This window comes from Crassostrea angulata, chromosome 3, assembly GCF_025612915.1.
Source record: "Crassostrea angulata isolate pt1a10 chromosome 3, ASM2561291v2, whole genome shotgun sequence".
Classification (NCBI taxonomy): domain Eukaryota; kingdom Metazoa; phylum Mollusca; class Bivalvia; order Ostreida; family Ostreidae; genus Magallana; species Magallana angulata.
The window spans coordinates 30,706,495-30,728,422 of record NC_069113.1 but is presented as its reverse complement, the minus strand read 5'-3'; the positions used below and the strand labels follow the sequence as shown (position 1 = coordinate 30,728,422).

Here is a 21,928-nt window from a genome sequence, read left to right as displayed (position 1 = left end):
TGTATAAAGTCTGTAAGAACTTTCTTTTTCCAGGGACGTATATAGTATAGTTTTCTCGCCTGTAACTTTTGCAATCGGGATCGATAATCAAAAAAGCATGGCGTCGAAAGGTAAAATAGCCGGAAAGCTTGGCAAAAATGTCAAGAAAGCAGGCGCCAACAAACAAGAATATGCACCGTATCTTAAAGTTATCATACCGGCAGGTTTAGCTGTCGCAGCACCACCGCTGGGTCCTCAGCTTGCTCAGGTAAATCGAATGCCAAAGTTGTTTTAAGGTCACATTGTCATGCATTGACTGGCTTGAGTAATAGGCCTACATTAATAAATAAAGTAATACATGTAGATTCTTCACATTAACTGGTACTGCTCTGTTACAGGGCAAATTGGGAGTATTTTTTTTGTATAGGACATAACGGAATTGTTAAATCAACGTCATTTGATGATTTATATCAATTAAACTTTGCCAAACTATATCAGTTTATCATTAAAAAGTTAACAGCCAACAACAGGTTAAAAGTAATTAGTGCCTTACAACTTATCAATTTGGTCTCAGGTCTCTCTGAGAACCAGTGATGACCAACTTATCAAGTAGGCTTCATTAGCGCAGTCAATGCATTCATGATTTGTAACATGAACCCCAAAAGTAAAGTGAAGTCGTACCCAAACGGACTTCTACCCAATCAGACTAATAATCCATTGGTCCGGTCATAAACAATGATACTTGGGTTGTAAATGTAAAAGATAATCTGTAAAGGTTAGGTTTTGATATAATTACAATAATTAAGAAATTATGAGATAAATGAATGTAGAATTTTTTATAATATAATGTCATCGATAAGTTTGCCAAAGAGGCCCCTATATCAACATTTAATAGAAAATTTCTGTCTACATGCAATCTTTTCTTTAAAAAAAAACAATTAATTAGGTTGACAAATTCATAAATTCTTCTCACTCTTTGAAGGCAGGCATAATATTATATTAATTGAAGTCATATTTTACTCAACAAATTGATTACAAATCTGTTTGGGTACGAGTTAGTTTGGTTATGAGTTGCCTGTAATTCGTTTGAAACATCTTGCACTTTGTAACAGGATGGGAAAAATGATAACATCTTGATGGACCAGACCAGGATTTAAACTATGGCAGCTTAATCTCTTGTCAAGTGTTCTTTCAATTAAGCTATTAGGTTACTGGGTTGTTAGGTTATTGGAAATCAAATCTGTCACATATGTTAAATCAAGTTAGCTTCAATATCATATTAATATTTATTTTTCTGTTTTCATAAGTCCCTAAAGTTGAGGTCATCAGGCTATTAAATTTTATTATATTTTAATATATTAAAATTCTTTAACATTTATAATTTACAAATGCCCGAAAGCTTATATCGGTCTAGCAACTGTAATATTTCTGATAGTCTGTTACATTTTGAGCACCTGGTAACAAAGTTGGTTACATTTTATATAATTAACATTACACTCATGTTGCATTTTACAAATGTTTAGAGAAATGAACATCAAAATGAAAAATGTTTGAATATGAAAATAGTTTTAGTTGTATGCTTTATTTTGCTTTAATTATTTTCTACTCTTTTTTTGCTGATAGAGAGGTGTTCAAATAGCAGGATTTTGTAAAGATTACAATGCAATGACTGCTGAATACAAGCCAAAGGTTCCCTTGATAGCTGATCTGAAAATTAATGTAAGTACTCTGTTGTTTATGACTGACATGTTGTATAAGTGCCTCTGTCGTGTGTTATACGACAGTTGTTATAAAATTCTACTGGTAAAGTTGGAACGCTTGTTGTGGTCAAAACCAGTTCACTTTAATCGTAAATTAATTTTATCAGCGTTCCTCCTAACTTTTACAGTAAATTGAAAGAAAATTCCTGTAAGTCTACTGTAAATTGTAAAAAGAATTTTTAAGAAACCTGTGGATCACACAAAAATTAACATGTAACAGTACCGGTAGTTATGAAGTGATTTTGCTATATACCGGTATACATGTTCTTACTAATGAGGTTTAAAGTATACCCACATGCTTTTAAGTTGAAAGATGTGTAAACCTAAGCTTATGTTATGTTTGTTTGTTTTATTTTCTTTTTGTAAAAGAATCATATAGATATACTTTATTTCCCCAGGTGGACAGAACTTATAGTATTTCCCTTGTGAGCCCTCCCACCTCATATTTCTTAAAGCAGGCGGCAGGTATAAAGAAAGCAGCCATGAAACCAGGTATAGAACATTTTCTTCTAAGAATCTATTAGTCTTCCATATCACAAAAAAAAATTCAGCATGAAGTCTGATTAAACCTCATGAAAGTGTAAAAATTGTTCTTTATTTCACACATGTACAGACTAGTAAAATGACTTGGTAGTTTTTAAATATTTTCACAGCAAACTAAATCCTTATCCTACACAACTGCATAAACGTACATGTAGAATTATATACTTAAAATTTAATGCATCTGTTCCTTTGTTATATAGGGCAAGAAGTTGCTGGCAAATTATCTTTGAAACACATATATGAAATCGCAAAAATCAAAGAGACTTCAGACAATCGATTCCGTGGAATGTCGTTAGAATGTATTTGTAAGAGCTTAATTGGACAGTGTCATAACATTGGAATAGAGGTTGTGAGGGACTTAAAACCAGAGGATTATGGGAAATTTCTAAAAGAGAGGGAAGAAATTGTGAAAGAACAAGAAGCTGCATTGGAGGCTAAGCGACAAGCAAAATTGTTAAGACAATAATCGTACTTCATAATGATGATACATGTACATGTTCAAGGATTTTTATGTTACAGTGAAATGTTTATGACAGAAATAAAATATTTATGTGAAATATCTGTGTTTTATATTGATTTTCTAGCCCAGGAATTATGACTATTTTTTGTTAGGAGAGGGAGGGTTGTATCTTTTTAGTTTTCCAGGTTCTTGTTTATTTCTAGATCTGTTTGGCATTTGAAAATATTTAATGAATCTAGCTGGTCATACCACTTATACCGGTACTATAGAGAGATGATAAGTCACTATCTAGACCATGATCTAAATATGGGGCATTAACAATCTACAAAACATTCATAATGTTACAGTTTATATTGTACTTGTCATTAAAGAGGGTGTAAATTTTTGCAAATTGTAAGCCACAGCATTTCTCTGCCTCCTTTAGTCAACAATACATGTGCATGACTAAATATTTCGCATAAATTACTAGCATTCATTGAGATGGTGACCACCTCAACTGGCCCCACTTAAATAAAGGTAATTAGGATGAAAAGCAATTCAGAGAACTTTGCTTTGACCTGAACCTTTTGAAATAGAACTTCATTGTCACTGCAAACTCCTTACCAATAGTAATTCTTTTGGTTTAATCTATGCAAGATTGGACAAATAGGAGAGAATTTATGATCCAAAACTGGGTTTTTAAGTGATCTAGTGATCTGCTATGCCCATTACATTTCAACTTAAACTATAATCCAAGGTCACTGCACACCTTTATGAAAATGCTCTTTTTATGTAAAATATGAGCCAGATAGGTTTAATAGAGAATAATTATATGGTTTGGACAAGGATTTTATAATGAGGTCTGATATGACCTTGACCCTTGACCTAGAAACTTAGTTCAAGGTCATTGGACACCCTTTACCCAGAGGTTCTCTGTTGGTGAAGTATGACCCAGCTTGGGCCAAGGGAGAGAAAATATGCTCCATACAAGTATTTTCAGACAGACGGATGGGCAGGCTGATCACTAAAGGGCACCTGCAGAGAGGATCCCTAATTATACACCAGCTTAAGAGAGTACTATTTTTGGTTAATTTAATTGTACATATCAATTTTACATGTATAATACAGTCCAAGAAACAAATATCTTGTTGTTACGACCAAGTTAATCAAGCATGATCCACAGACAATAATTCACTGCTTGTACAGTGTATGTTTATAGTGTGTAAAGGTTATCATGATAAAATGATTTCCCATACCGGTAAATATCCTGTCATGTTATGCAAACAACCAAATACATGCACAGTATACCTGTACAGCAGTATACACAATATTGGAATCATTTTCATATCACATACATGTATCACATGAAAAACATCCTATTATCACATGCAGCTCACATATCTATTAATTACATGTACAAATCTTAACTATCTTCAACACCTAGCCTTACTTTGGCACAAAAAAGTGGTTCACATATGACTAATAATGGAATTCAGAAATGTGAACACATTTTCAAATGTTTTCTGGAAATACAATTTAAGCACCATGAAATCAAGAAATCTGGAAATGTACCAATATAATGGTTAAACATTCTTAAATGATAAATAGTGATTGATTTTAACTATCTGGTTTCTCTTGCTCTCCTTTCACCAAAAATTGTAATCCAACAATAACAGATTTAAATATCATTTATATAGTCTTGTTGTCAGAACTTTTCATGGTTTTCCCCTTTGCTGTAACCACTTGTCACAGATGTTTTTGACCGCAGTCTGTCCCATTCGCTGAGCGGCGCCACATATTCTCTGGACATCTTCCACACGTTCAGATTTCACTGCCATCAAGTAGGCCGACCTTAACTTTCCACAAAGTATATAGGCATTGATCTGCAAATCAGTAAGAAAATATATCAAGGGGAAATATATGAAGGGAAACATTGAATATGGTTAAATAATCAATGATCAGAAACTTTTCAGTGAACTTATAGAGCTTACTTTATTTGAATCCTTTTTCAATAATTTGATGAGGTTTTCTGCTTCTTTTGTCTACAAAATAATTCATCTAATTAGAACACCATGTTCATTAAAAATATAATTTCTGTGCATGGTATTTTTTACCATGGAAAAAAGATCACGAAACAGTCAATATTTAATCATCACAAAAACAACTGATCAAGTAATTCTACATTGCAAACGTTAAATCAATATATATATTGAAAATAAAATCACCTACCTCTGATGGATTGTTGGAGATGACAAGTATACAGGCCCCGACAATTTCATCCACTGTGTCATTGTCACCAAAGCCAACCTTTGCAATGGAGTCCAGCAGCGATCTAACATAAGCAAACCTTCGAGCTTTGGCCATCTCTCTTGCAACGTGAGTGAAGATTGCAGTGCCGCCTAGTTTATATTCCTAGTTAAAAATTTTATACAGAGGAATATACAATTTGATGATAGAGTGTTCACACAAATATATTAATAGGAGAATAAGCATTCATTTTAAAATCAACTACTGTCTAATTAGCTCATCAGTAGGACTAGGTTTTCGGATGACATATCTGCTTGAGTTACTCCCCTTTTGCTCCCATTTAATGATTTCAAGGTCAAATGGATGAAATTTCTTCATAAACAACTTACCGGGTAGATATGACACTATGGAGCACTTATATTTTGAGATATCACCAACTTAATTACACAAACTAATCTCTGCAAGGGAGAAGAAAAAGTGTCAATCTGATTAAAATCAAATCTTTGATCCGCTCCGACAAATTCTGATGTCGCTACACTTTGTTCAGCGACTATCAGAATTTCGGAGCGTTACAAAGATCTGATTTTAATCAGAGTGGAAAAAGTGTTTACCTTAATTATTTTGTAGGACAGTTCAAAAGCTGTTGCAATGTCATTTCCACTTAGGAGAACCTACAAATTTACAAAGGAATAAGAATTAGTGTTACATAACTGTTGGGAAAGTCACAAGTATCTTCAAAATTTTTTGAATATATAGAACAAAGTATGAATCAATCACAACATTTTGTATTTTAAATATTAAGATCTTTATTGCAAAATTAATTAATTGAAAAATCAAGACACCAAAAAATAAAATTTCATCATTTCATCAAAATTATACAATAACAAACTTTTCAAAAAACCATATATCAAATATGTATATATGTGAGCAAATTAATCAAATCTCTGATTGATAAAGATGAGACATATGTACCATGTTGACGAGATCAGTCCTTGTCTTGGTGTTACCAAACATGGTGGGCAGGTACGGTCTCTTGCTGTCAGAGACCGGGGTAGGCATGGTAACCTCAGGGTCAGGATTGGTAAGGCACTTGTACAGGTACTTTGTTATTTCTATCTGTATTGACACAGTCCTTATGTTTCTGTATAATAATGAGATTCAATTACAATAAGACATAAAACCAGTTTAGGTGTTGATTCTCATGACTACATAGATTCAATTACCTAGCAAACATTTCTCTACACCAAAATTCAAATGAACCTGAACAAGAAAGACTGACCTTGACACGTCCTCTGGAGACTGGGTCAGTCTGACAGGGTCTGAACTTTGACCTGAGGTACTGAAGTTGGACTCCTCTGACATGGTGGGCCGCTTGACACTGCCCCACTCCGAGGGGTCGAGGTAAGACTGCATGTGTCTGAGGGCGGTGTGGAGGTAGCTGATTCTGGTGTATAGATCCAGGTAACTGTTAGCACCACCCTGATAGAAATAGTTGATGCAGGTCATGGCAGCTCGAATGAAATCCTGTAAAAAAAAAAAAGAACAATATATGGTATATGATACACTTGTATATGTAAATACAATGAAACTACTAGTGTAGATGTATGTTTTATTTAACAGTTCCATGGTTAACCATGTATAGGTAGATGTTTTAAAGTTCTAAAATCTTAAGTCATGTACATGTATATTGGCAGGTACATCAACAGGAAAATATTGGAAAAGATTTTAAGGATTAATTGAAACTGAAACAATACTCACCTTCATGAATATTTGGAATTCATACAGAACATGATACAGGCGGTTCTTGACCAGATGTCGACAGGTGGCTGTCAGATAGGGATTCCATTTCTCTAGGGAAGGATCCAACATTACCATCTGGTCGGTCAACTTTCCAAGTTCTCCAACCTTGAGCGCAGGGATCAACAAAGATTCCACAAATACTTCCTTGGAACATTTCTAAAAGAATGCAGGTAGAGTCATACCGGTTAATTATTAAAGAACTTAAAAGATTTCCATTTTTGAACTCATGGCTTAAAGCTACATAATAATCAGTAAGTACATGTATTTACTTTATGACATACAATTTTTTGTGGATTTCACCAGAGCTAAAATCTAAGGTTATAGTTCCAAAATGAATTATCTATGAGGTCATATAAGACTTTTTCCAAACATCACTCTTAAAAGACATGTAGAAATATGTACATAAGCCTGGCTTATAAGCTGAATTGGATTAAATTGAATTAAAACATCTGTATCTTAAATTCTACACACTAAAACAATAAATTCAAAACAAAACATTTATCACACCTGATCTAGTATAAACTGCACTGCTTTCATCCATCTTCCATTTCTGCGGTGAAAGTCAATGATGGTGTAGAAACTAGCGTAAGTTTTGAGGTAATAATGACATTCTACATATTGTATGGAGTTTGGATCACCTTCCTCAGTAACCTTAAACACAGAATAAAGATGCTGATAAATAGATGCAACTCCTAGTAAATATACCCATTCAGTACCTAGATAGTCACATATTTATATGTGCCATATTTATAAATTCTGCTAGCATTACACCCAATAATTATATAATGGACATACTGCATGACAAATCAGACTAAGAGTACCAGTTACGGTACTTCAAAAATGCAGGGTTTTTTTGTCTTCAGCATATTTCAATGCATGGGAAGGGCTTTTTTTGTACAGAATGTGCAGGCCTAATGAAATGATCTTACCAATAACGGATCTGCTAACAAATCCTGCCACGTTCCTCTTTTGGTTTTCATCAGCTGTAACTAAAAACGAAAATTCATTATCAGCATCAATGTAGTAGAGATACATGATAAAATCAGGTTCAGTTTTACAAATCAATATACCGGTACTCACATGCTTAGTAACAGCTGATGGGGTAGATTCTAGAAAGTCAATCACATCTGCTAGGAGTTTGGGAGGATATATCACTTGATTGCGGTCAGACAATGGCTAAAAGACATAAAACAATAATTATTAATTTCTAGCAAAAAATATTTGCAAAGATGTGGTTCTAAATATCATGAAATTTATTTGCATGCTGATAAAAATTGGTTTACAGGCTGTAATTACAATAAAATTCTACACAACTGACCTTCAGACATCGATTGAATTTTTCCCTGGCCTGTGGGAAGTCTCCATTAATGAGGCAGTTCATTCCCCAGGCTGCCCACACCCCAGCTGGGTCCAGTCCACATTTAGTGGATACTTCCACTGCTAACTGGAGCCGCTCCACCTGAATCAGCTTATCTCTCATCCGCCTAGCAATGAAACAATCAAAGAATGTCACTAAAAGACACTTCAAACTGATGAATGCAAAGGGCTGCTAATTGACCAAAATCTTTCATAGAAACTTTCACAGGAATTTATTCTTCTATTGTTTTGAAACCAAAGATATCCTTTACAATGAAACACTGAACACCTATTCAAGACAATATTTAATAGAATCAAAGAGACAGCATTGCCCCAAAATAATAAGAAATGGAAAGAAGTCAACTATCTCCTCAATATATAAGTATGGCTATGGAAACCTTGACATACGTGACGTAGTCTTTCTTGGTGAGCTCCTGTAGAGTGGGGAGGTCCGTGTAGTTGTCCTCGACCAGTATCCCCAGCAGATCAAGGTGACTCTGATAAGTCTCACACCGTACCAGCCCCTGGGGGTCTCCTATGTTGATGTACTGCATTTTGGAATGCATCAGTAAAGTTTTCATCATGCTTGAAAAAAAAAAAATTGAATGAAAATTAAAGAGTCCATCTTAAATTAACTTTTGCCTAAAATGGAAAACAAGAGGCCCAAGGGCCACATCGCTCACCTGAGCAACAATTGCCTTAATTCTGATCAAATTAGCATTACAGTATCAAAATATCTTGACAACTAAGTACAGTAGATCTTGCTAAAAAAAATAGAAAATCTGTCAATTTTTATCCACCTCTTTTTTTGGGTAAATACCAAGCCCCTTTTGTTGTTGTACCTGTAAGAAGATTTTTCATTATTCCAATTTACCCCCCCCCCCCCTGCATTTCGTGGCCCCCCTTTTCTCTAGGGAATCATGGTTTCATCAAACTTAAATCTGCATAACCTGTGCTTTCACACTAAGTACTGAGTTTTGGACCGAAAACTTTCCCAGAATATTTTTAAAGATTTTTCTCTATATATTCCTATGTAAAAATTCAAACTGCTGTCATGGCCCAGCCCTATCACTAGGGACTGTGATTTTGCAAACTTGAATTTACACTATCCGAGGATGCCTCTACACAAGTTTAGGCTTTTCTGGCCAAATAGTTTTTAAAAAGAAGATATTTAAGATTTTCTCTATATATTCCTATGTAAAAATTCATCCCCCATTGTGGCCTCACCATACCCCATGACTATTACTTAAACAAACTTGAATCTTTACGATCTTGGGATGCTTCCACTTAAATTTGGGCTTTCCTGGCCTTATAGTTTTGAGAAGAAGATTTTTAAAGATTTTCTCTATATATAAAAATTTATCCCCCATTGTGACCCCGCCCTACCCCCAGGGACCATGATTTGAACAAACTTGAATCTACATTATCTGAGGATGGTTACAATTTGAGCTTTCTTGGCCAAAAAGTTTTGAAAAGAAATTTTTTTAAAGATTTTCTCTATATATTCCTATATAAAAATTTATCCCCTAATTATGGCCCCACCCTACCCCTGGGGACCATGATTTGAACAAACTTGAATCTACACTATCTGAGGATGCTTCCACTCAAATTTAAGCTTTTCTGGCCTTATAGTTTTTGAGAAGAAGATTTAAAAAAAAAATTTCGATATATTCCTATGTAAAACATGACCCCCCTCTTGTGGCCCCACCCTACCCCCGGGGACCATAATTTGAACAAACTTGAATCTACACTACCTGAGGATGCTTCCATTTTAATTTGAGCTTTTCTGGCCTGATAGTTTTTTAGAAGAAGATTTTTAAAGATTTTGTCTATATATTTCTATGTAAAACTTGATCCCCTAATTGTGGCCCCACCCTACCCCTGGGGACCATGATTTGAACAAACTTGAATCTACACTATCTGAGGATGCTTCCACTCAAATTTAAGCTTCTCTGACCTTATAGTTTTTGAGAAGAAGATTTTTAAAAAAAAATTCTGTATATTCCTATGTAAAACATGACCCCCCTCTTGTGGCCCCACCCTACCCCCGGGGACCATAATTTGAACAAACTTGAATCTACACTACCTGAGGATGCTTCCATTTTAATTTGAGCTTTTCTGGCCTGATAGTTTTTTAGAAGATGATTTTTAAAGATTTTGTCTATATATTTCTATGTAAAACTTGATCCCCTAATTGTGGCCCCACCCTAGCCCCGGAGACCATGATTTGAACAAACTTGAATCTACACTACCTGAGGAAGCTTCCACTTTTATTTGAGCTTTTCTGGCCTAATAATTTTTTAGAAGAAGATTTTTAAAGATTTTGTCTATATATTCCTATGTAAAACTTGATCCCCCCATTGTGGCCCCACCCTACCCCTGGGGACCATAATTTGAACAAACTTGAATCTACACTACCTGAGGAAGCTTCCACTTTGATTTGAGCTTCTCTGGCCTAATAATGTTTTAGAAGAAGATTTTTAAAGATTTTCTCTATATATTCCTATGTAAAACTTGATCCCCCCATTGAGGCCCCACCCTACCCACGGGGACCATGATTTGAACAAACTTGAATCTACACTATCTGAGGAGGCTCCCATTTTAATTTGAGCTTCTCTGGCCTGATAGTTTTTTAGAAGAAGATTTTTAAGGATTTTGTCTATATATTTCTATGTAAAATTTGATCCCCCCATTGTGGCCCCTCCCTACCCCTGGGGACCATAATTTGAACAAACTTGAATCTACACTACCTGAGGATGCCGCCACACAAGTTTGAGCTTTTCAGGCCGAATAGTTTTTGAGAAGAAGATTTTTGAAAAATACCAACAAATTTTCAATAATTCTCAATTATCTCCCCTTTAAAGAGGGCGTGGCCCTTCATTTGAACAAACTTGAATCCCCTTCACCTAGTGGTGCTTTGTGCCAAATTTGGTTGAAATCTGCCCAGTGGTTCTTGAGAAGAAGATGAAAATGTGAAAAGTTTACAACGCCAACGCCGACGACAACGACAACGACGACAGACAACGGACAAATTGTGATCAGAAAAGCTCACTTGAGCCTTTGGCTCAGGTGAGCTAAAAAGTATTTTGAAAAATTCTTGAGGATTTTTCTAGCATTCTAAAAATTATGCCTTCATTTTAAAGTACACGTTCATGTAATGTAAATTACTCATTCATATTTATTTAATTTGAAAAGCTAACCTGAGAACCAGACCATAGTCGACCTCTGGGTTGGGAACCCCGGGGGCAATGGGTTTCAGGTAATGGGACAGATTGTCACACAGATCTAGCATCAGCTGTCCACATTTGTGAGGCTTACTGTGTAGACCCAGCAGAGACAGACACAGTGAGGTACTAGGAGCCTGTGGAGTAAGATCAAGTTAGCAAAGCAGACTCAATCTAAAGACAGTTTTAACTCTATGAGTTTCTACATTTTGAAAAATATTCTTCAGCTCCTTACGTAATATGCACTGTTAGACACATTTTAACAATTTTTGCATGAACTTACTTGTTCAAAATAGAAATCCTCTCGAACCATCTTATTATGCACAGGGTCATTTGATTTCAGCTTCCATATCAGCTCTGAATGATGCAAAGCATCAGCAAGGTTCATGGATTCCCCATGCTCTGGGATTGTGGCAAAGCTTGGACCGAATGTCCGTGATGTGAGACTGGAACCAGACAAGTTGTCAGAGGACTGCTGGTAAATCTCAACGTCTGGTTTTCTACATTAAAGAAATCGAAGAGTCATACATCCTCAGCAGTAAAAGCCCATCAAATTTATCTATGTACAACATAGAGATTCAATTTGTATACACATATAAGCTAGATTAACTGTTTATAAAAGTTAACACTACCGATTTATATAATAAGACTCAAAATACTGAGTATTATTACCTTAAAACAAATGCCTTCTATGGTTTTAACAACCTGTCTAATCTATTTCTGTTGACAGTCATGACTGTATCATTACATGCATGCATTGTGATTTATAGGACTTGAAATTCCAAAGAGGCTTACCACTTTTTAAAAATATTCAATTATCATATAGCTTCTAATCATATTGTGATATGAATTTTTACCATATACATGTATTAATAATGGGTTGGAAATAAGTCAGCTTAATATGTTTACCTTGAATTGAATAACTGAGCGTAGCAGTCATCACATGTCCTAACCTCCAAACCATTGACCAATGAGGTTTTTGTTGAACAGGAAGAGCAGACAACTCTGCCACATCTACGACAGTGATGCCGCCTGTTGAACTAAACAAACCACACAGATTTTATGCCTTATCAATAGGAAATAATACAAGTAAGCTCAATATACTGAAGTATCATTCTATAACATTTTGGATTCTATCTTTATGATTTATAGTTTAAAAAAAATCTTTTTATCAGACAATGTTCATTAAAGATACATAATATATAATAAAGCAGCAGGAAAATGATGAAACTTAATTCTATTACTAGAATTTACAAAATGGTCAGACAATTAGCAACTTATTATAGTACAGTGAGTGTGTATACATTTATTTTGAAGAGCTTTTTTACTATGGTATAATAGTTATTTTCAAAATACTTACCATACTAAATCTCTCGACTCGACAGACCATGCATGTTTGTGTGGCATTGTCAGGCTGCCATTTTTCTCTGGGTGGGGGCTCAGCTGGCATCACAAACTTATTAACTTTGTTGCTCTTGACAACAGAACCTATGCTAGGACTTTGACTGAGAGGATGTCTGTTAAAACCTAATAATTCATAAAAAAATATATATATATATACCGGTACATGTATATAGATATGAAAGAAGTTTTAATCTTTAAATATTATTTAGAAATTTTCTTTTAGGGCTAATTTAATAATAAATACAGAATTTCAACATAATTTTTAACAGCGCACAAAAAAATTAAATCCAAAGATAAAGTATTGTGGAGAAACAAAAGAAATTTTGAGTCAGAGTTTTTTATTAGATGATGGAGACTGAAGCAGTAAATTTAAAGTTAACTTAATCCAAAGACAGTGTACATGTCCATGTAACAAGTTTTAATTTAATCAGCATATTTAATTACTTGCATAAGTAAGCTTATGAAATAACAAGAGATGTTTGTGAAACACTTATGCCCCCCTCCCTTGGAAACATCCAGAGGCACAAAGAAAATGAACGTAAACTGCAAATATTTGGAATTCCAAGGGGCAAAACTCTGTCGGAAATTACTCGATCATACCCAATATCGAAATTGATCTAGATACATGTATAATCATGATAAACCTGTATACCAAATTTCATTTCAATATGTTCATCCTATGCGAAGAAAATGACCAGAAACTGCAAATAACTCAAATTTTTCTAAGTCAAAGGGCCATAACTCTGTCAAAAATTGCTCGATCATACCCAATATTGAACTTGATCTACATATTATCATGATAAACCTGTATACCAAATTTCATTTCAATATGTTCATCCTTTGCAAAGAAAATGAACGGAAACTGATGGTGGACCGACCGACCGACAGACAGCAAAGCAATATGCCCCCCCTTCTTCGAAGGGGGGCATAAAAATTTCAAGGATTAATTTTTCTTTTTAATTAATGTGGTTTTCAATATCAATTTAACCTATTAATACATCTTGTCAAATATGTACATGAACTGAGTTGAAAAATTACGAAAGGTGTTTCAAACTTTAATCTTTCTGATATTTATATTGATATATTTACATTTGCAAATATGTTTCCTTATATGAACCTATAGAAAACGTTCAATTCTGTATGAACTTTTTCATGACGTCACAATGATCATAGCATGCGCTTATCGCTTGTTGCTTGGATTATTATAAGCATAAAATCTCGCTAATATTAATAGTTCCGAACAATTTCTCTTTCTCAAACGTAAATATAAGTAATAAACAGCAATGTTAAAAAGTTCTTCGGGATATGAAGTTGGTTGGTACTTGATCAAATCTAATGAGAAGCCCTTCAGGCTTCACAGGATTTGATCACGTGACCAACCAACTTCAGTGAACTTTTTAAATTGCTGTTTATTTCTTAAATATACATGAATGCATAACAGTCAAGGTTGATCTGAAATACATGTAAACCCTTTTATGACTAAAATAAAACGAGGAGGTGAAATAAAATGATGCCATATTTGACATAACAATAGAGTTTTAATGCAATTATAGTATCGGTAAGCTGAACTGGGGGATCTGAATGAGTCTACAGGTGCTTCTGAAGAAACAACCCCCCCTCCCCCCAATTAGATCATATTGTAAGGTCACTATATATAACCCTGTTGTTAAATGTTTAAAAATTAAGAGTACATTGGAATACCGGTATATAATTTTTATTGTGGATTAGAATATATTGATCTGATTATCATAATACATGTACATGTATATATTAACAGTATATAAAAAGCAGAACGTCCAAAACTTAAATCGCCTCACTCAATACACATTACAAGCATCAATTGCATTCATATTTGATAAAAAAAAATTTCCTCTTGAACATGTTGAATAACATGTACCAGAAAGTAATAATTAAATGTCAGTTTTCTTTGAATACAGCATTTAATCATTTCCTGTATGAACTGCATGCATCATAGATTGAAGCAGCATGGATATTGATTATAATGCACGATTCACAAAGTATGTATTTTACTTCTTGAAGCATTTCCGTTGTCTTTTAAACATTTAGCCTAATTAAAAGAAGTCTGAAATAATGACTGCAAAAGGATGTTGCAAAGTACATGGAACAAGGATAATAAGTAAAAATTCAGACAAATTTTTTTTGCAGAAATAGATGAAAGCTGTAATTCAGTCAGGCAAAAACAGAAAAACTGAACAATTATATAAATACCTTTAGTGGAATATTTAACTAATATAGCTGACAAATTATAATAAATTTCCTGTGAGTGAATGAAAATGCTAGCTATAACCTAAAAATTAACTGAAAAATATCTATCAAACACATACAGTAAAACTTGGTAATAGTGAAGTCCTAGGGAACAGTGGGTTTACTTCAGTATATCGTATTCCATAATTCATTAAATATATATATAGCGAACTTGTAATTATAAGTATAGCAAATAATTATATGATTGTTTTTCTTCCACCAAAGACTACAATTTAAAGGGGGCATTCCATTATTTTTTGGGAACCTTACGTAACCAAAATGTAAATTGAAGGCTTTATGAGGTAATAAATTTATTCAAACAATAACATTAATTAGTAATTCTATAAGTATTAAATTCAAATAAAGATGTAAATTTCATTATTTTTTCATTTTTTCACTTCTACAAACTCAAAATAAGTTTAGAGTTTACTATATCAAAAAATTTAATATAACCTGGTTTGTTTAACCAGTGCATTTTAGAATGATTTGCCAGAAATTTTGCCAGCTAGGGACTTTACAAAATTTGGCTGGCTTTCACTATATCTGTGTTAATACTAAAACACGTTTTACTGTATATCTTAATGGGTAAGAAGAAGAAACCATTAAAAAAATCACTCATTTGAATCCAAAAACCTTATAACAGGTTTGGCAGCTCTATAAGTGACAAAATATTACTGGAGATCACAGGCATGATATTCTTGATCATCTAATTCTACAGAGAAGGAAACCTATTGTCACATAGTCCTGCTTTCATCAACCCTGATTAGAATTCTGACCTGTGTAATCAATGCTCCTTCTGATTCTGACAGACTCCGATAAACTGGTTCTCTTTGTAGGCGATTTGTCTGTTGTTCCCTCCAGCTTATCCGAGGAGCCATCCGAGGCATTCGATTGCTGAGACTGCGAGCGATCTTTGTCTGAGAAATAGTTTGTACAAAAGCATAGAGTCAACAATGAAAAATGCCATTAAAGTCTTAACAGAATATTTTTTTACATGTAACTTCACATTACTTGCATTACACTCACCGAGTTCTGCATACTGTATGACAATAAATTCCAGGGCCTTTGTTGCATATTCAGCTATCAGCTTGTTAAAATCTTGCTGTGTGAACCTTTGAGCAGAACTTCTCAGTTTCTCCAGTTTGTATTGGACTTTCTGAAAAGCCTGACTAGCTAGCTCAACCTAGATAAAGAATTTGTTTATAAATTATGTTTCCTAGCTATCATAGTACTACAGCTGTTTTTTTTTAAAATATATTTTCAGATATTCATATTGATTCCAAAAAAGGAACTTCTGATTAACTAGGATTATTCATTGGATGTTTTAAGGATGGTATAAAACAGTTTTATTTTTCAATGAATCATTTGTTACAGAATGATATTGCAAATTTTAGTTTTAAAAAATCACTAAACGTCAGTATAGAAAAATCCAATGATTTAAATGTTGGATCACCAGACAGGATTTTAATTTTAAATTCATAGATATTATTTCTTATTTTTAAGGTCTTCCGTTTCCAACGGAAGACCTTCTTGTTATTGCTTTGTTTCTTTTTCACTATTATTTTTATTCTTTTTTTTTTCTGTCACGTTTTCTCAAAAATGCTTTAGCCAATTTTCATGAAACTTTCAGATCTTATTCATGACAAAATTTGTAAGAAATTTACGAGAGTTTTTTTTGGTCGTCACTTCCGGTACCGAGATATTAAAGATTTTACGTTTTTGCTTGTTCACGACTTTTCTCAAAAAGTATTTAGGATAGAACCTTCAAATTTTCAGAGATGGTAGAGAGTGAACGGCTGCAGTGCCCTTCGCACATCTGAACGTCCTCCGTCACTTCCGGTTGTCACCGGAAGGAAATGAAAAAACCTTAATTTTTCAATTTTTTAAACTTGAATTTTATTTATGTTTTTATTCGATAGAGACGTCTAAAACACTTCAGAATATAAAATTCGTTTTAAAATCGGTCAAAGCATTCCTGAGATTTTGAGCTCAAAAGTTCTGAAGCGAGAGTCCGCGTAGCTCAGTCGTTAGAGTGTTGGACTTGTGCCCAGGCGACCCAGGTTCAGTCCCCGAGTGCGGATTATTTTTTCTTCCCTAATTTTGTTTTCTTTAACGATTTTATCTTTAAAATGGTGGTTTTTATTGTTTTCCGTTTTATTTTTATCATAAATAAAAATAATAACAGCTTTTTTAGTACAAATATAGTTCTCGTTTCTGTCAGCAGTTTGCTTAATTCAGACGCTCGTCGCATCGCCAGCATCAAAGACATGCCGCCGAAGCGCCCCTGCAGTACGACCGCATTAGAGTTCACTGGGTCGCTTTGCTGGCATCAAAGAAATGCCGCAATCTCCATGATTGTATGCACACAACATTTAGCAATACACCAACGATATTCTACATGGCTTTAAAAGGAGGACTGATTAGTATTTAATCACATAACTATATAGATACACGTATGCATGTATACATGCGTTTATTGACATATGTTGCTTATATATTGATTTCCTGAACACTATAAAACACTATGAAATCTCTCTCTCTCTCTCTCTCTCTCTCTCTCTCTTTCACCCTGACAACCGGGTGACTGCGATACAGTGTGAAAACTGACCACCCTTGTATATGTGTTTGGGCCTATGTATTAACAGATGTAAACACTGATCGTTGATATACACTGTTGAAACAAAGAGTCTGATTATTCACTTTTGATTTATAAAAATCATTACGGCAGGGTGGATTGGGATTATAATCATTTACAAGCAGTCTTTTAAAGTTTAGATTTATTTACAAAAGTCTATAAACATGTACATGTTCGCCCAAAAGCGGGATTAGTGATTAAGCAGCGGGGTCAATAATTCTCTCTCTTTCTCTCTCTCTCTCTCTCTCTCTCTCTCTCATTATAGCTAGATAAACAATGAATGTGCATATCCGTATAAATTAGCCTAGCGAACATTTTTATATGGGTATAATATATGTATTAATTTATTAAATCGGAATTTGAATTAATTATTCTCCCCTGGGAATAAAACCCCGTTTCAAAATCGCCCTCACTTGGTTTCAGACTTTTGACGAGTCATCGGACAATATGCTTTGCCCTGCGTATAATCCCTCTCGGATGGGGATCCGATTACTATTGATGAAATAAAATCACTATTATTGATGAAATAAAATGTTTTTCTATTAACTTATATAGCAAATTAAAAATGCTGAGGTGGATTGAAAATACGCTTTATATATCAGATGTCCGCGTCAATTTGTTCCCGCCCATTTCAAACGTTTTGACCTGTTGCATTCATCTCCATGTACCTAATGTTAATGCTATACATATATTAGAATAAAAGTAAATATCAAAGAAAAAATCATAATTAAGATTTTGAGATTTTTAAATTTCAAATCAATGGTACAGTGGCTTATACAGCGCTTATACATTGTTCTAACATATGTATTTTGTTTAGAAATTGTGTAATATGTGATATTTAGAATTTAATATTCTACGTTTAATATAGAAGTCACCGACCAACCCCCCCCCCCCCCCCCATTCATAAAATCATTTAGTTTTTCTGGTTCGATTTTACTTTGATCTTGGGCCTTTAATTTCAACTAAGTACCATTCTAGATTACTGTACTAATTATAATTAATTATAGTACAAATTATACTAATTATAGTACAAGTTGAAAAACACTCTTCAATTAAGATTTAGACAAAAACAATCTTTTATTATTAGGGTCTTCCGTCTTCAGCGGAAGACCCTTCTATTCTTATTGTTATTAGGGTCTTCCGTTTACAAAGGAAGACCCTCTTTTTTTCTTCGGTTTCTTTTTATTACAGGTTATTAGACCTGTTATTAAGTCAAAAGACCTCTTATTTAATAGGAAATAAAATGGGACTGGTCCTTAAAATTAAGGATCTTACAGGGTGGATAATCCTTCATCCATCGCTCTTTTAGATCACATCTGCATTTCCTGATATGTTTCGTTGATAAAGATAAAAGGCAAGGTCATTTCCTCTTCTAAAAATCGGACGGAAGACCTCCTCGTTGCTCGCAATGAGATCGTGTCTAGTTTTTTTTTTATTATTTTACACAATGTCATGTTAAGTCAAACCTTTAGTCTATTTTGGTTGATTTACAAAAAATAAATAAATGAGGCTATCACTGAGCAGATATATTCCAACCCTAATTTGTTTATTTAAGGAAAAGAGACATGCCATGCCGGTTTTCTGTACAACAGGTACTCATACCTTCATGTTCATCAGCAGCTGTTCTAACATCAGTTTTGGTTCTGACACTAGAGGGCGATAGTCACAAACAAACGACTCTGGCATGCAAAGCAACATCTGGAATCAAATGATATTAATGCGTAGAATAAACATGATTTCAAAGCATACAATTGGCTGAATATTATACTCATAAAACATAGAATAAGTACACTGGTATCCGGTACATGTACATGTATATCAAAGTGATGACACTCGGATTATCTGATGTTGGAATATATATGGAGGAGGAAGGGGGTGGGGTATGTGTGCTAACATGAACTAACCTCACAGCCGATTTGTGTCTGATGGAGCACATCCACTCTTTCCTCTGTCAACACTCCAGTCAGATGCTCTATCATGTAAGTCACCACAAACAAACAGTCCTTCTGACTGGTCAATTTCTCCAGCAAACTCTCACAGATTCTGCAACAGTCCTTCTCATTGGTCTGTTTTAATTCCTCTAATATCTAATGAATAAGAATGACAGACAACTGGGAGATTTACAAACTGATAAACTGTATCAGTTCTTCCAAGATCATGATAGATTTTTTAAAAAAATCTACCAGACAGTATAGCTTGTTTTCATTTATTATGGTCAATTTAAAAACTTACCATAAATGACTTTGTTGAATTAGACTTGGAGTTTTCCAGAAGTGTGAACAGTTGATGTTCTATGACATCCTAAAGAAAAGATACAATCCATATGAAAATTTTGAGCAAACAAAACATGTGTAAAATATCAAAATTTGTTAAATTAATAATTCATAATGTTCACTGATTACCAAAGACTTTTGCTGTGGAAAGCTGACATAAGCACACCAGTGCTTGGCTGTCTCGTAGTCCCCTGTTCTGAGTAACACAGACAATACACTACTGGCCTGTGATGGATCCTGGACATTTCTCCACTCTGACAACTGCCCCAAACCCTCAATATCCTCCTTTTCCAGTTTCTCAAAGGAAGTTCCACTGGAAAGCTTGAACTGTAGAGTTTTGGCACACTCCGTTACCTAAAAGTTTAAAGTACAATGAAATTCAAGAATGACTATTAAGTATAATTACGGTAGTTTCATTCAAACCAGGAAAATAAACTTCAAAGAACAATCTGAAATGGTAAAGAGGGATATCTAGGTTATAAACTGCTAAATAGGGATTCAAACTCAGAATTGATTTTGGGCTTTTCTACTTCATGTACATGTATACCCACTTACTTAATTTAAACTTTTAAATAATCCTTATAAATTTACAAGAACTTACTCTGAGAAACATTTGCAACTCCTTGATTTTTGTGCTCACTGCTGAATGCAGAGATTCATGTAAATGTGTATAGTAGGCCAGGTCAAAAAGTTCACAACTCTCTTCTAAGGGCAACTTCTTGTACACCGACATCAACAAATGTACAAATAATTCCTTGTCCAAAAATTTGTGCAAACAGCTGACTGATTTCTCTATCTGAGATCTGGTTAAGGACTGGGTTTCTCTGACCAAGCCTGTCACACAACAGGTCAAGGCAAAATCATGAAGGACACAGAGGTCAGGATGTTGCCTAGTAACCATGATAGGTATACTCTCCAGGAGTGACATCACATTCCACCATTTTCCCTCTCTAGTCAGATCCTCCAACAGCTTCATTAAAGTGACTTGATACTCCTTGCTGGTATGTAAATTAAGCATACACACTTTCACTCTGTCTGATATATTGTTAGAAATGAATTTTAGAATGGGGTCTGCACTTCCCAAAATTTCCGGATCTTCTGCCCCAGCCACAGGAATCACAAAGCTTAGAATGTGGCCCTTAAGTATGGGATAGTCTCGAGTCAGTTTTTGATATCTATAGCTCTTAATGTCCACCAGACTCATCTCTGAGGAGGATCGACTCCGAAGACTTCCTGTGAAGTAGTCAACATTCAGATGTTCTTCGATGTCGTCCAGCTCATCCATACACACCAGACTAACTAAGGTGGCCACCAGGGGGCTCTCATCCTTAATGTATTCCAATGTTACGGGAGTTAACTGATACTTCATAGAGCTGTCTTTTTTGTTTTCACCACTGTGTTCAAATGACAGATCCATATTCTTTGGAAGGGAAGACACTCGTCTATGTGTTTTGAGAGCAGCCATTGTAGGTGTTGAGGAAGTAGAAGTCAAAGTACTGGACTCCTTGTCAAATTTAACCAAAAAGTGGTTCTTAAATTTGGCAGTCCGGACTTTAAAGGGAAGTTCTTTCCTCCCCGTTGTATCTACAAGATATTGAGCATTCAATAGGCATGCACACAATTTAGGTGCCAAAGAAAGAGAACTGACCTGCGTTTCACAGAAGAACTTACGACAAAGTCGTAATTATTTTCAGTCTTGCAGAATGATTTTTTAACAAAATTTATATTTACAATTACAAATTAACGCTATTTTATCTTATATTTTCCAGTCCATCAAATTCAAATATTAATTAGTTTGTGATTAATAAGAATTATTTAATTTGTTGAGTCATAAACTCATTGAATATATAAAATGCAGCCCAGGTTAAAGAGGAAATAAAAAAGGAAAAAACAGTAAGATTTCCCCACCCCTCTTTCCTCAAAAATAAGGAGAAAAATGAAGTCTTCTAGGCATACTTCCATTCAGGACTACAGTAATACAGTAATATAAAGACATTAACTTA

General features: G+C 34.4%; 2 protein-coding genes across 2 annotated transcripts in view; one reads left to right on the top strand and one right to left on the bottom strand.

Annotated features, from left to right (window-relative positions):
* Window positions 1-71: 71 nt before the first annotated feature.
* LOC128175534 (39S ribosomal protein L11, mitochondrial-like) lies at window positions 72-2,854 on the top strand. The gene is made up of 4 exons (XM_052841234.1): window positions 72-247; window positions 1,603-1,698; window positions 2,138-2,231; window positions 2,483-2,854. Exons 1-4 carry the CDS (start codon window positions 98-100, stop codon window positions 2,746-2,748), a joined length of 606 nt encoding a protein of 201 aa, XP_052697194.1. The 5' UTR covers window positions 72-97; the 3' UTR covers window positions 2,749-2,854.
* A 1,373-nt stretch (window positions 2,855-4,227) lies between these two features.
* LOC128175535 (zinc finger FYVE domain-containing protein 26-like) overlaps window positions 4,228-21,928 on the bottom strand; it is a 28,251-nt gene continuing 10,550 nt past the window's right edge. The window contains exons 19-42 of the mRNA XM_052841235.1: window positions 20,527-21,509; window positions 20,055-20,279; window positions 19,885-19,953; window positions 19,557-19,739; window positions 19,255-19,350; window positions 16,044-16,200; window positions 15,794-15,934; window positions 14,982-15,008; window positions 12,709-12,875; window positions 12,258-12,388; window positions 11,632-11,848; window positions 11,325-11,485; window positions 8,533-8,709; window positions 8,087-8,252; window positions 7,849-7,944; window positions 7,698-7,757; window positions 7,276-7,419; window positions 6,727-6,924; window positions 6,248-6,492; window positions 5,941-6,109; window positions 5,580-5,639; window positions 4,951-5,133; window positions 4,713-4,763; window positions 4,228-4,604 (exon numbers count right to left, since the gene is read on the bottom strand). Coding sequence (XP_052697195.1) covers window positions 4,437-4,604; window positions 4,713-4,763; window positions 4,951-5,133; window positions 5,580-5,639; window positions 5,941-6,109; window positions 6,248-6,492; window positions 6,727-6,924; window positions 7,276-7,419; window positions 7,698-7,757; window positions 7,849-7,944; window positions 8,087-8,252; window positions 8,533-8,709; window positions 11,325-11,485; window positions 11,632-11,848; window positions 12,258-12,388; window positions 12,709-12,875; window positions 14,982-15,008; window positions 15,794-15,934; window positions 16,044-16,200; window positions 19,255-19,350; window positions 19,557-19,739; window positions 19,885-19,953; window positions 20,055-20,279; window positions 20,527-21,509 — 4,274 coding nt within the window. The 3' untranslated portion in view covers window positions 4,228-4,436. The remainder of the gene's footprint in view (window positions 4,605-4,712; window positions 4,764-4,950; window positions 5,134-5,579; window positions 5,640-5,940; window positions 6,110-6,247; window positions 6,493-6,726; window positions 6,925-7,275; window positions 7,420-7,697; window positions 7,758-7,848; window positions 7,945-8,086; window positions 8,253-8,532; window positions 8,710-11,324; window positions 11,486-11,631; window positions 11,849-12,257; window positions 12,389-12,708; window positions 12,876-14,981; window positions 15,009-15,793; window positions 15,935-16,043; window positions 16,201-19,254; window positions 19,351-19,556; window positions 19,740-19,884; window positions 19,954-20,054; window positions 20,280-20,526; window positions 21,510-21,928) is intronic.

Excerpts from the sequence above, each read along its gene's own strand:
- LOC128175534 (XM_052841234.1), top strand. The coding sequence starts at position 98 with ATGGCGTCGAAAGGTAAAATAGCCGGAAAGCTTGGCAAAAATGTCAAG. Across the intron at positions 248-1,602 it reads TGGGTCCTCAGCTTGCTCAG|AGAGGTGTTCAAATAGCAGG; the intron begins GTAAATCGAATG and ends TTTTGCTGATAG. Across the intron at positions 1,699-2,137 it reads TAGCTGATCTGAAAATTAAT|GTGGACAGAACTTATAGTAT; the intron begins GTAAGTACTCTG and ends TTATTTCCCCAG.